The sequence below is a fragment of the Prunus mume genome, linkage group LG2 (genome assembly GCF_029339155.1).
Source record: "Prunus mume cultivar Tortuosa linkage group LG2, ASM2933915v1, whole genome shotgun sequence".
Lineage (NCBI taxonomy): Eukaryota > Viridiplantae > Streptophyta > Magnoliopsida > Rosales > Rosaceae > Prunus > Prunus mume.
In genome coordinates, this window is record NC_142699.1 from 1389770 (window position 1) to 1405374 (window position 15605).

At 36.0% G+C, this 15605-nt stretch overlaps 1 protein-coding gene across 1 annotated transcript; it reads right to left on the bottom strand.

Moving 5' to 3' along the window:
- Positions 1-356: 356 nt before the first annotated feature.
- LOC103318891 (T-complex protein 11) lies at positions 357-7335 on the bottom strand. The gene is given in 12 exon segments (XM_008220325.3): positions 357-1057; positions 1418-1601; positions 1700-2036; positions 2457-2684; positions 2767-2955; positions 3207-3250; positions 3253-3643; positions 3890-4673; positions 5004-5119; positions 5224-5668; positions 5822-5946; positions 6821-7335. Coding segments are annotated over 12 exon segments (3501 nt in total). The 5' UTR covers positions 6995-7335; the 3' UTR covers positions 357-573.
- Positions 7336-15605: the final 8270 nt, after the last annotated feature.

Consider the following 15605-nt stretch of genomic DNA (forward strand, 5'->3'; position numbering starts at 1 on the left):
CCAAGACCTTCCACTACGCATGTCAACTTGTCAAGGAAGAAATCAGGAGCCCTATCTGGTAACGAGAGGTATCAATAGATGCAACTTTTGTTGCAAAGAAGCAGAGAGCATCACGCAATGGTTCCTTTTTTAATTGCAACTAAATCACATGCAAGATTGAAGCAATAGAAGATATGTGAGATTTTGGTTGGTATAGTCAAAATTGCCTCCAAAGTTACCGAGACGTCTTTACTGAAAACTATGAAGTCAAGATATTTACTTAATCCTACCCGGGTTTTTGATATTTTACTCTTTTTTTTATGGTCCAACTCATTCAATCATCACACAACCCTTTCCAAATACTATAAAAGAAATGCTGAATCAGAATAAACAGAGCACCTTAAATTCAGTCTAGAACATATTCACATCTCGTTTTATTACATAAAAGAATCAATATCCATACCTTACATCTGCACATCTACATACATCTACAACTAGCTTTTAACACTGCCTTTCCACACGACACACACTACTATATACATGTGTATTTTATTTTTTCTGTACGACCAAGTGATTTTTAACAAACCCACTTCATCACATGTTATCAGTCAGATGTATATACCAGGGACCATGAACACTAACTGATATGGTGGCTGCCACCACTAAAACTTCAGCAGCTTCCACTACGCTGTCAGTCAGTGCAGCAGCTCCAACTTGCCGGAGTGCTGTTTCTGCTAATTTTCTTCCAACTGGTCCACTACCCCCAAGAACCACTCCTCTTGCACCCATATAAACAGCACGGGAAACCCTTTCAAACACAGGATCTCCTGCTTGCAAGCTCTTAGCTAACATCCTGCCAATAACTGCCTTCCTTGACCGAAGCTTCTCAGTGTCCACAACTTCCTTGCTGTCATTCGCAAAATCACTAATTGATTCAACAATTTCTTCCATACCTGCATCTTCAACACTGTCCAAGACCCCCAAAAGTCGCTCAATGCATTTTGATACTATGCTCTCGATGTCTGAAGGGCTGGTTATAACCCTCTCACTTAACAGGGTTTGCCGGCAAATAAGAATGCTGCATTTTGAATGATTTACTAAGAATTAGAAAGCTGTGACATAGTCAAGCCAACCAATGTTTGGGAAAAAAAAGGACAATTAATTTGAATCATTTAGAAACATTACTTTTATGCACTCCACTAAATCCAAGGATACCATCAGTTATCATTGGCAGAAGAGTTACCACTGAATATAATGTCACTCCAGTAGTGATACTTTCATCCACTATTTCTCAGTAACATGAAAGATACCATCAGATACCTTGGCAGAACAGTTTTTCTGAAAATTATTCTATATTATTTTCTACTTTGCCCAACAGGGAATTCCAAGATTTTCATGAGAGAGAGAGAGAGAGAGAGAGAACTCTTAAGTTACTCACCTTACAGAAGTAACAATAATTTTCTGAATTTGAGCCTGAACAGCCCTCAGCCTAGACAGGTTAAGGTTGAAAGTCTCAGGCAAAGCCTCTTCTGTCAGACCAGACACACCACTTACCAACTTCAATAAACCAAGCCTCACCAACAAATCAACTCTCTCTCCCTTACATTCCGGTTGTTGATTACCTGATACGAGCAAAACACATGTTAAAATAAATTATTTGTAAATTGCAATTACAAACTTCTTGAAAGAAATAATTACTAAGAAATTCCAGCACTCGAACCTGTGATATCTGTAGCAGATGTAGAAATAGAATCCTGATTTGGTTTCACCAGAAAGCTTCCACCACTTCTCAGGGCGGTGGAAGGAACAAACCCCTGAGATGGGCCACCACTGCTCATCAAAGTTGAGCACAAGATTGTATGTTCTTGCCACTCCTGATCTTTGCAATTCCACACAGATGAAAGCCACTGCACCGTCAGCGGTAGAGAATTATTGGCATCAGAGGGAGACCCATGGTGATTGGCAAAAGCATTTCTAAGGTATTGCACACCAGTAGGCCCCTTTAACAAAGGTTCCATAATTCTTATACGTGCTTTGCTAATCTCCTGTTTAAGCACCTGTCACAAAAATCCAACATTACATGATATTTGGTGGAACTTTGGTACTTCAAATTACATTATGTATGGAAATCAAATCCACTGAACCATGTTGTCTATAGAAATATAATGGGAAATATTTAAAATAATATATTTTGTAATTTGAAAGATGAACCACCAAAATGTTTACTGTAGAATTGAATTATCTAATCTATTTTCAATTCTCATGCAATAATCCACAATTACTATTACAAACAAACAATACCAATAATTTGATTAAATAAAATATGTGAATCATCATGCCAGAAGGCATTGCGACTAACCCTCCTAAAACTCGTCGTCGGTTTCAGTAGGTTTGTTTCTATCAGAAAACGAACAAAAACATAAGTAATTTCAGATGTACAACAAAAACTAGAAAAGAGAGAAGGCATGAAAACACACCTGAATCTGCTCTAGGATAAAACGCAGACCCTTGATCATTGCCGTGACACTTGAGAAGTTGGACTCATCCCTGGTTTGACATATCTCATCCAGCTCTTTCCTTAAACTCTGGTGTATGGCCATCATTTCATCATCATTTGCTGGAGCAGAGAGCCTTCGCAAAGTGACCAATGAAAACTCCAGGATCTTTCCCAGGTAATCAATGTCCAGGTTACCAGATTTTAGCACCTAAGAAAAAAGAAATGAAAGTTAGTACTCCAGACATGCTTGCTAAGTTGCTGTTGGCAAAGACAATCGATGGTGCTGCTACCTCTGACAGAATATCCACATCAATAGCTTCAATAATCTCTTGTTTCCAGCTCTGTGGAGCCATCTCGCAGATTTCATCCCTCACCTCCCTCATGAGTTGAATAATCCTGTCATAGTTGGGCTCCTCCTGTTTTACAGATTCAATTATGCCATCCCAAAAAGCCTTCTCCATTGTCTGTCTTATTTTTGACTGGAAAATATAAAATAAACAAAAGAGACAAGTGGTTAAATTTCTAATTCATCATAAGCAAGTAGGTGTAAAGCAACAAACTAAATTTTCTTTTCAAAATCTCTAGTTTGGTCAAGAACTCATATTTGTGCATCAATAGCATAAATAGATGAAAAAAGCATTACTCATCAATTTGTCAACATCCAAAGCAATAAGATCTACGTCTATCACAAAGCCACCAATACTATTTACTAATATGAAAATGCACTGACCTGGACATCGTTTTTATCTTTGCCAGTAACATTGAAGATATCAGAAAAGCCTGCTTCTGCTCATGGAGAAACTCATTCACGATCAATTCATTCTCTGTCAACAAATTTTGGGAAGAAGATCCAAGCTGCAGACCCAAATTGGGTTTTGGAACAGAGGACAGAGCTCCCTCATGATGAGTGGTATCAGCTTCCCTAAATAAGGAACGAACTACACGACTTGGCTTCTTATCTGAGCTAGCAGCAGAAAGACCAAGTGTTTGACTAGGTGAGCTCGGAGAAATAATGTGTGTGGTCTTCAACACTGACGGGCTTCCAGTTTCCTTTGCTTGAAAGTAATGTACCCTTGTTTCAGATAAAGCAGAATTCATGCGCTCAAGCCCAGCATCACCACTTAGGTGGTGCACTTTTTCCCTCAGTAGCTTTTGGTCTTCTGTAACCTATGGCAAGAGAAGATTCAAAATGTCAGCCAATAAGTAAAATGAAAACACTGCTAAATTTTCAGAAGGAAAAAAAGTTGAACAATTCCCCCCATGCATAAAGCAAACAGTAGTAAAGAAATCTTTACTAATGGTGGACCAAACCTAGTCTTCAATAAATGTAAATTTTTTTTTTAAAGAAAAGAAAGAGAAAAAAATCGACATAGGACAAAAGTACTGTACCAAAATATAGAGTTAGCATAGTACCTGTTTCTGAATAGCCTTCATATCATGAGTAAGATTACCAGTCTCTCCTTCCGGGGTCATCTTGCAAGTTTGAATCATAGAGAGCTCTAAATGGCACGCTGCTCTCACCAAATCCTCCACCAACAACTGAGCATCCTTAACCTTCCACACCACAAAGCAATTCAAGTAGGAGCACCATGCTTTATCAAAAGCTCCAAGCTGAGATCTGAAGGTCAAATGTTTGGGCAATGCGGAGTCAGCCTCATCATCAGAACTGTGTATTGGACCCTCCAATATAACCTTCAGTAACAACTCAAACTCTCTAACAAATTCTTCTGCAGATTTGGCCAGAGAAATTTCACTCTCTCCTCTACCACTGAAAACTGCATCTGGATGACCCAGAATCATGTAAGCACAAAGAACCACTCTCACCGGATACCTTGATAATTTAACAGAAGTTCTAGCTTTGTCCCTGATGGAACCTACTTTCTTCGCTTCTCTACTTCTTAAAGATGTCCGTGGTGTAGTCCTCCTCTTTGGGGAAGCAACTCGTTTGAGTAGGTGATCTATGTTATCAAAACTGGATGGATAATTTATAGAGGCAACAGCCCTGGAAACTTTTAACCGGCTCTCCAGTCGGTCAAGTAGACCTTTCACCGTCTGAAGGGTATCAATTGATTCAATCAGAATTGCAAGCTGCTCAAATGGCATTGACTTGACACTCTTTACATTAATTTTCAAAGCATCATAATCTTTTGCCAAAGCAAAAGTAGTTCTCCTCAGCCTAAGGAAACGTCTCCAACACCTGTTAAAAATCAACAGTGTTTTAGACTGAAAGTTGTAGATTAATCAAGGGTCAAGAAAAGAATAAAAGCACTTCTATCTGCATTCACAAACTACAAAATTTTCAACAGAATATAAACATGTGATATTTAATCTACACCAAATATAGCACGCTAATCTCTGGTATATTTTACGAAAAAAAACATTTGCCAACCACAACAACGACAAACCATTGCCAGGGTCATGAGACATCTACTGGGAAAATTAACCACAAGGCTACTGACTTGGACCCAATGACGCTTTCAGAAAGCAGAGACAAATCTTTGAACTCAATATTTCAAAGGATACATACCTAGCTAACTTTCTGGAAAGGAGATCAGCCTGCTTGTGCATCCTATTCCAACTCAATTGAAAAGAACTCTGTAGCCTTCCTCTTTGCCTTAGATATTCTGCTCTTTGTCTCTTTGCCTAAATATAAAAAACATTATCAGGGAACATTGGAACAACCAGTAAAGGCAACCAGATATCTGACAAATAAGTGGTGATTATGTAATCTCAAATAAAAGGCATACCCTTTGCAACCGGTCTTCTAACTGATCTCTCTTTGCCCTCCTTTCAATCTCACGCTGGTGAGAAACAGACTTAGCCACACTTTGCACTTGCAACATCCTTGCACAGGCCCTCTTCTTCTCTGCTTCCAGAAGTCCCAATCGTTTTTTTTCAGCAGCTGCACGTTTTTGGTTAATTGCAGCACATACACGCTCTTTATACTTCTTCTCCCTCGCTGTCTTTCGCAATAATGACTGAGATGACCTCTCCTTCAGTGTGGCCCTTCTTTGTCTATAAGCCTTGAGCATAAGCATTCTATTTGCCTCTGCCTGCTGACAACGTGATTCCACTTTGGAGCCAAGCTTTTGACGTTCCTTCTCAAAACGCATTTCCACCCCACTTTTAGCTGCTTGCCGCAACTCATCTAACTTAGCTAAGCGCATTTGAGCGCTTTCCAGAATGCTCAACCTGTTGGTAAGCAACAGAATATTAGAGATTACACAAAATTGATCAAGACCAGTAGACTGGAGAATGCATGGTCAATTGACGGATAGTCTAATCTTGTCCAAGTCATAATATAGCGGGGATAAAATTCTTAAGCTATGTAAATTCAAGTTTTACCTTTTCTTTTCAGCAGCTTGGAGCTTGGCTTCTAGGCGTTGACCAAGGTCTTCCTCTTGAGATGAACATCGAGAGGGACTTCTTGGCTTTGCTCGTGCCTTGCTTGACAATTTTTCATAGTATTCCTGTACTCAAACGAATTCATGAAAGTTGGCAATGTCAGAATTTAGGCTAAAAGCTACATACAAGTGACACAACAAAGAGTTAGGCCACAAAACTCGTTGTTTGCGAAGAAAGTGAAAATTATCAGTAAACCAGAGATGAAAGCATCATTATTAATCCTTCGCCAAGAGAAAAAAAATACAGAGCATTTTTCAGACCAAAAAAAAAATGTTATTCGTCCAACACTTGAAAACAGAGACACCCATGTGAAAAGGAAGAAAACCCGGGTTTTCAAACAACCTCACCTAACACAAGCAAAAGCAAACACACTTTAAAATAAAGGTATAAACACTCAAACAATTTATGAAATATAAAATTAAAACAAAAACTGCAGCCCAAGGTGTTTTTGATCTACTTAAGTCTAGAGGGGAAAAAAAGTCGGACAAATTCACCCATAAAATTTTAGAATTTGGTGCTTTCTCAGTTCAATTCCGATCAAATAGATTGTAAAAGATAACAATAGGGACAAAAAAACTACTTGAATATTATCTCAAAATTCAGAGCCAGAAGTCAAGGAAAAAAAAAAGTACGAAAATTTTGATGAGAAGTCATGGATCCTTAACATTGAACTACATAACTCACAGCAACACGTACAAGAGTTCAAAGAAAAAACAGTTCTTGACTGAACTATTTGGGTCAGTTCAGTCGTTCGATCAACCAAACTATGATCAAATTTTCTCAGTGAGCAAACAGAAAATCACAAATTCAAGAAAAAGGAGAGAGAGAACAAAATCAAGGAGACACCTTTTCATGAGGGTTAAAAGACAAAAAAAAAAAAAGGAAAATTAAGAAATGAAAAATAAAGAATGAAAATAGAAGAGAGATAGAAAGAAAGACCTGTCGGCGAAGATCGGCGAGCCGGAGCTTGGTTTCGATTTGTTCGGCGGTGTTAGGAGTCTTGTTACAGTCGACAAGGCTCAGCCGCCGTCTGAGCCTCCTGGGAAGTCTTGGAGGCGAGGAGAACGACGCCGTTTCGTCGGCCGGGAAATCCATGGCTATACCCCCCACCATCTCTCTCGCCGAGTTGATGATCAACACGACGTCGTAGAGTGTGAATTGCGAGTATGTTTATGTACGAATCAACAATTTGAACGAATAAGAAGAAAATGGAAAACGCGGAGAGAGAAAGGTCGCGACCACTCAGCTTTTTCAATTTGAAATTCGAAGCTTTTGGGTTCGTGTTTTATGTTGTTGTTGGTCACAGATAAAGAGAGCGAGCGAGCGAGCGAGCGATAGAGAGAGAGAGAGAGAGAGAGAGAGAGTTTGGTATTTGGTTTGGTTTTTGGGTCTGGGTTCGGATTTTATATTATGTTTTTGCGAGAAATGAAAAAAAATGAACAAGAAAGAAGGTGTGTGTAGAATGTGTGTGTTGTTGTGTAATGTACATTCACTTATCCCGAACTATCCGGGTCTTTGACACGTCATCTCTGGCCCCAACGGTATTATTTTAATATTTTCTTTTGGCTTTTTATTGCGTAATCGAAACATACGAACCACGTAAGTCGGACCACAAAACAAAACAAAACGGACCACGTAAATGCAGTAGCTCTTTAAAATACATGCTTCAAAACAAGGGAAAATGCACCAGGAAAATAAAATAGTATCGCTTACAAAGCTTAATCCAAAATAAACTTTGGTTACGTTGTATTTTTAAAATACCCCTCACATAAACGACTACAATAGTAAACCGAACCTTCAATTTGATATGATCGATATTCAATTTTTTTTTTTTTTTGTGAAAGCATAAATCTTAGCAAAATAAAAAATTATCATTTTATAGTAACTTACAATGCTCTCGAGCAAAAACACTATAAAGGGGTTCTGGTGGGTAAAATAAGATCTACGTAATATGGATGATATTTTAGTAAATGCACGTGGATAGATTTCTAAATCTTATTATGATTTGTAATCGATCCTATTTTTTATTGAAAATTTTTAACCGAGTTTATTTTTTGTTACTACCTATAATAAAATTTTGATTACATAAAAACAAACATAATAGTTTTGCTACAGAATTTGCATTTCCAGTTAACTTATTAGCAAAGTAGTAAAAACTATATATGTACGCAAATAATACGTGAACGATACATTTGCATTCAAACAATGCATATTTTTTCCGTATCTTTGAGAAGTGTATGGAAGACAGAAGTAATTTTTAAAAATACATTTGTACTCGTATAATTATAGTTTACAATTTGACAAGTGGGGGAAAGAATTTTTATAGTTTTGTGGACTTGCGCTGCCTTTTCTTTATATCATTGTCCCCACATGTTTTGATTTGTTTGACAATTTAGGATCCTTTTAAAACACATTCACTTGGATTTGGTGGAGGCATATAATAAACCTAATTTGGGGCCCCTAACTAAATCGTGTTAAGTTATAACTCATCCAAGAAGAAATAGACAAATCAAAATTGGGTACTTCTCCTTTTCATTTATCAACAAGAAATAGCAAAAAACCAAAATGTATGATACTATATTCTAAAGAGAATTGCGGTGACTTTAGAATATGCGGTGAACTTATATTAAAATGTAAAATTATTTTTTTAATATATAGTATTATATATTTTAGAAAGATAGTGGGGTTTTCTTAGAAATATGAAAATTTGAATTAGAAGTTGGAGTAAACTTAGAATATAAGGTAAACAAAAAGAAGTGCGGGGTTTAAATAGAAAAACTCATTTCTTTCCCACAAACTAGAACGCACTTCAAATTTGTTGAATCGTGACTTTGACATGCATATATAAATATATGTGTAAAAAAACATACTTAATTGCATATTCATATTAATTTGCGGGTCAAACTCATTGATTTAGGGCAAATGAATGCTTGACATGCTACAAAATAGATCACCTTCTTTTCCGTTTGCTTTAACTGCAAATAATATTGCTCGGAATCTTCCGATTTGTTTGGGACTTTCTTTTCCATTTTTTTAATTTTTTATTTAAAAAACAAATTTATTGAAGTGTTCCATAAGAAAAACTTAAACAAATAAATGAAGTGTTCTTGTTAAAAGTAAAATGTTTATTGAATCCAGACATTTGTATTGATTCATGGAACCTAGTCACTGAAAGAGGGTGATAGTCATTCACATCACATTCCTAGTATGCACCACCCATTCAAAATTAGTATGCGCTATCTATGATTCTTTTTCCCGTTTTTAAATTACTCAACCCGAGAGGTACTAATCGCAAGGGGCATGTAACTTAAGAAAAAAGAAAGTGTGGAAGAAGAAAACTTGGTCAGCTAAAGACGAAAAAAGGAAAAAAGGTGTACAAATAATTCAATAGGAGGGACTTTCTGTCATGCCATAACTTGCAAGTTGCAAATGAGATTGACATATGGCGCTTGATGTGAAATGAATATAGCCATTAGATCGTTTTGAGTGGCAACGGACTAATGATAAGATTTTGATACGCAATCTCTCACGTTCATTGGAGATTTTCATTCACTTGAAATTAATTAGTCATAACATTAGGTAAGATCCAAACTTGTATATTAAGGGCTTGAAATTCTTCTTTGATTTTGAATTTATTGGGGGTCTAACATTTAAAGCATAACTCTTCTAAAATTAAAACATATCACGTATTAGAGCATCAACAAGTATTTAAAAATTATGAATACTAATCAATACCTGATATGAAATACCATGAAATGAAAAATCGAGTACACGGATGTACGAATAATATATATTTTTGAGTAAAAAGCGAAAATATATTTATGAGGAAAAATAATTAGTACATATAACATTTCAAACATCGGTCTTACCAAGTAACTTACATTCCTTGCACAAAGTGATTAGAAGGACCCTCACCTTGATACAGCACTCCCACATCCCCTTTATTCCTTGGTCTCACAAAAATTAAGAGTTACGATCCTCATAAAGAATATCAGTAATAAAATTTGGAGATTCCTCAAACCACGTTTTATTCTCTCCAATATGTAGAGTAACCCTTGCCAGGCAATGAGCTAGGGTTAAGACAATCGAACACAACATCTCAAGAGTACAAAAATAAAAATATTTCTTAACCATTTAAGCTACAAAACATTCTCAACCAAAACAATAATTGGTACTAAAGGAATTGCACATCAAAGCACATTATTAGGCACGTCTTTGATAAAGTAATTAATAAATGGCACCTTCAAACGCAATGATACTAAAGAAAATGGCTACCTGTCACACACATGGGAGATCAATGTGGTGCATATCATATGCTACCACATTTTACGAACGTCATGATAAGATAGAGTTGATAACTAATAATTGCTTGCTTTTGCTCCATATTCTTTTCATGCATATATATTATATAGGAATTAAAATACTAAAAGGAAGCTCTGTGGTCAATCTTGAATAGTTGGAATATTGTGGTTATTTTTATAATAATGAATTAATCAAGTAAAATATAATGAAAATAAGACTTGCCCTGATATTGGTAATGAGAGTAGTCAATCTTCCCATAAATTTTTTTCCATTAAAAAAAAGGCGAAAAGTCGTTCCTTAAACCTAAATTGATCCCTTTTCTTTTCTTGTAAATGCATGCTTGAACCAACCGGCATTTTTCTTTGATAGACGTGCATAGCACATGAATGCATAGCCTTTGCTTGATTAATCAATTAAATTTGAGCTCAAAACTTAGTAGGGACAAGATTCCCAAAACTTCGATTCCAAGTAATTCTTTTTAGGAATATATAAAGTGAAAGTCATGAGATTGTTAAATTATAAAACATATAATATATATAGCGTAAAATATAGAGGGAATAATTACATTTCTTAATGCTTTATAGTTTGGCTGTTTTCTTCATTGCTTAGTTTTGTTATCTCATATAAGAAATTTTAATACTTTTTTGTTTGTATGTGATGCATCTGAGGTGAATGGGTTGGTTCCTCACACAACCACCCAAGTACAAATTGGCGTAAGTTGAGGTTTCACCTCAAAATCGATTGATAATAGAAGAATAGCCCAACTCTTTATAAACTTTTCAAAACAATCTTGCATCCTTTATACTCAACTCAACTATATAATGCATGTCCAACATTATGCTTCAAAGAGCTGAAATGATTTAGAGAGAATCGCATCGCATTTGAGACGAAGATTAAAAAATCCTCATTGCACCACTAACGCTACACCCTCCAATTTCATTCTCGAGTAAAAGTAAGTTTTAAAGACACTTGGCGGTGAAGTTTACACGTGCTTTGGCGTTGCCCACGGCATCAATGACTCAATTGAGAGGTCTCTTTCCCTTGTTTTCCAAGTGGGCCGTAGACAAGCAATCTCTTTAGTACTGGTCTAATACCAAGTCTCGCGAGTAGCCATATTGGCATCGTACTCGCTTTCTCCAGCACTCTCACCTGCCCTATCAGTCTCATTCATTACCAAAACTGATAAGTAAGCGGGTTAGAATTTAATTTATAATTTTTAAAATACATAAATACTGGTTAGAGAGAGTTGGTATTTGGCATGTAAGATTCTTACGCTTTTAGAATCTGGGTTTCAGTATGTTAATGCGGCATGTCTGCTGATCACCACGTGTGATGCTGATTTTTGCATTTTCATATTGCTTGTAAGCCCCATTAGTAGAAATTTAATAGCCAAACCCCCTCCACTTATTAGGAAAATGGAGAGGTGTCCTTTTCTTTGTTTTGAAAAAAATGTCTTTATAGGCTAGTTGTGCAGCACAATGAGCTCCTCGCCTTGCAATTCAAGTCGAGTTATATTCCTCGTAATTTAGATTAATTTAGAATAGTTTAAGACTATTACTTGTATTGAAAAAAACTTTATAAATTATAAATATGTACACAAATATTATTGAAGATAGGAGATTAAAGACCCCGTAATAAATTCATTTAAGGTCAAAGATATAAATTTTTTTTCTCCCAAATTGATTGATTTTTTATTTTATTCTTATTTGCTATCAAAGGAATTCAACTACAAACACTTAAGAAAATAATAATAATAAATTGGAAGAGTTTGGTTGAAAAAACATGCCCGAACTATACAAGAAGGAATTGAGCTTTTGGACCAGTGGTCCGCAGTCGAGTAAATGGTGGTGGCCCAAAACAAAACGCGAACTCAGAAGACAGGTGGTGGCTGAACGGCGATGCTACGAAACTGATGTGTTATTTGACCACGTTTCAAAGCTGCAATTGCAATTGTGCCAATCCAAATCACGTGCAATCATACTATAAATAAACTATTTAGGCCGCTGGGAACCCACCCGTGGACCCAGTTTAGTTTTGATAAAGAATGCGAGGCTTGCCAATGGGTCAAACCAGTGAAAAATAATTTTAACATGCAAATCAACGATTTTCGGTTTAAATTTCTATAGCACTTTGATATTGTGTGTAATTGACCCAATTTTTTTTGTTGTAGTTACACTATCGTTATATTGAGGGAAAAAAAAACCAAGAGGCTTTGGGGTTAATGCGAAGGGATGATGGCCGTTAATTATTCAACAAAAATATGATATGTCCTTTGAGTCACATATCTTCTTCCTCAATTCCTTAAAAAAAGAAAAAAGTACTCATATCAATATTTTCAAAAACGAGACGTTGGTTTAATGACAAAGTCATTTCTTATTATAAGTAAAATCAATAAAAACACTTTTAACAAAAAATACGTATTAATTATGATATGTAGAGTCACATATCTTCTTCTCAATTCCTTACCCCAATACTCATATCAATATTTTGAAAAACGAGGCATTGAAACAAAGTAGTTTATATCTCGTCAATTATTACAAATAAATACATATTAGTATATTAATAATATGTAGAACATATGATCTATAAATATCGTGAGGTTATTGATTCATAAATTGAAACAATTCAAGCCTCTGTTTAGGCCCTAAATTGATTTAGATTGGATATGAATTCAAGTTTAAATAGATTGAAAGAGAGGCTCCCGTTAGAAATGGGTGGGCGGTTGGATGGCTGAATCAATTTAGGGATCGTTTGAATGTTATGTTGTTCTTAAAATTAACAAGATGAAACGCTGTCTTCTCCGCTCCGCAACGCCTCTGCAAAAAGTGATTGTGTGATGAGGTCCTATTCCCGGGTAACACACTGAGGCAAGCGGAATCTTGGTCTGTGGGGAAGTAACCCCCAATCAAATTCTCATATATTTCTGGTTTGGTTGCTACCCAACCTTTGTGGTTGGGAGACCCTACTAACCCCCGAGGGTAAGGGGTGTGCTTTGTGCGACTTCACCCACCAATGTCAAGGTGAACAGCCCAAGACCACTACGCCTCACCTAGGAAGGTTTCCATAGCAACCAATTACTTTAATGCCCTGCTTAGTTACAAACCCATGCTACTAGGCTCGGCAATGTGAAGTGATATGTAAGTCCTTATAAACATTTGTATGGTCACTTGTTTGACCAATGTGGGACTCTGTATCATCAGAAAACTAGAAATCTGCTCCAAACTCTGTTTAAAAAATTTGTCAATAACTCTATCTCATAACCGCTCCTTCTTGCTTTCCCTCTCTATTTCATCGTTTTAGGTTCCTAGCCCTAGGACAACAGCCATCGTCATCGCTACCAGCAGCCGCCATAGCCACCATCCAAAGTAAGTAGCAACAATGTCCCTTTACGTTGATTTTGAATGTATGCAATGTAAGTTCTGATGATGGGTTTCTGTAATGAAAATTAATAAATTTTACAAAACCACACAAAACAAAGGTATAAAGAGAATGGGCGGGGCCTGTACTTATTTTATAGTCGGAAATATATACACAAGCTATAAGTTGTTACTTAGCTTGTACAAAACAAATCATGTGCTTAAGTATTTGGCTTAAGTTTGGTAAACGACTGAAGGTAAATTAGGAGTTAGCACATGAATCTTGCAGTTTTGTGCTGCCCTGTAAAACACAAATGGTTAAGCTATAGTTTTCTGTTTTATGCTTCTTCAACAAAGATTGCACAAGTATTTCCTTTGAGGGTAGTATGTTTTATTAGGAGCAATGTAAAGCTTTCCTGCATATTGCCGCTTTTGTAATGGTGGTGATTACACAACATAGCATAGCTCCCACGACTTCTTTAGTTGTGAATGACCGTAGGTTTGCATGAATCTTAGTTTAAATGGTTCAGAGTATATAGATTTTCGTTTATGCTCAGTTTTGTCATGAAGCAATCATTTAATAAATGTCTCATCATTAGGTTTAAATCAAGAAAATATTTATTAATTAGGATTTGATATGATTTACAAAGTAAAAAAAAAAAAAAAAAAACCGGGAAAAAAGAGTATCGCGGCTATACTTTCTTAAATTATAGCCGGACGGCTGTCCGATTTAAAAAAATAAAAACCGAGTCTAGCCGTTCGGCTATACTAACTTATTTTTAAAAAATTAGCAAGCCAAGGCTATACTATTTATTTTTTAAAAAATTAGCAAAACCGGGTCGGCTATACTATTTCTATACAAAAATTTAAAAACCGTGTATAGCCGTGCGGCTATACTGCACTGTTTAAAAAATATAAAACCGTATATAGCCGTGTGGCAATATTATTAATAAAGTAAAAAAATATGAAAAAAGAGGACCCGTCTAATGGCTAGGCACCCACGTGTCAAAAACCATAGTATAGCCACATGACGATACTCTTTAAATATGTATTTAGAAGGTATAGACCCGCGGCTATATTAGTCAATTTAAAAAAATATATAATTAATGTAAATTGTTTAATATATATTATGTTTATTCAATAATATGTGAGAATTATATGTATAATACGTGAAGCTGTGTGTATTATTGAAAATTTTATAAAAAAAATACATGTATTAAACATGAAAAATATGTACGTACATCTATAATACGCATATTGCATGTTTGCCTTTTAAAAAAGTGAACTTTACCAAATCTTTAAGACATGTACAAAACACGGATGTATTATTGAATATCAAAGGGGGACAATAGAGACTCGGGTAATGGCCTTATACTATTAGTCCTCTAGATTAATCGGAACGTCATCCTCCAAATTCTGAGGTGAGGGTGTCTCGGAAAAGAATTCTTCATTTGGATACGACTTCTGGAAAAGCTGTCAAGTGCAAACATTGACACCAAATTTCATAAGGGTTAACATCAAGGGATATATATATATATACAAGAAGTTAAGCTTGATGAAACAACACAAGATGTCAGTAAAGAGATAATAATACCAGCACAGTTGCATCTAACAGATCATTGTAGCAAAGATTTCCATCTGGCATGGGAGTTGAAATAAGATAATCACGTTGATCCTGAAATTAATGTAAATCTGAAAAGATATCACAGCTCATATCTACATCACAATCCATGCCCGTATACAAAAACCACAGCAACATGGTTTCACCAAAGAAATCCTAATGTCTATCAAGAAAAGGTAACAGAGAGAGAGACAGATATATATATATATATATATATATATATACGTATAGCTGATTGGTTAAATAATATATTTAAAGAGTATAGTCGCTCAGTTACACTTTGCAACAACCACTACCGCACGTCGTCGACGGCATATACCAGTTCCGCCATGTGCAAATGGGAAACCTTATAGAGCCAAAACCTGGAACCGACTTCGACAATGCCCTCGCTGCAGAACAGGCAACCCGCACCCAGAATCATCCATCCTCTGATAAAAATACGCAT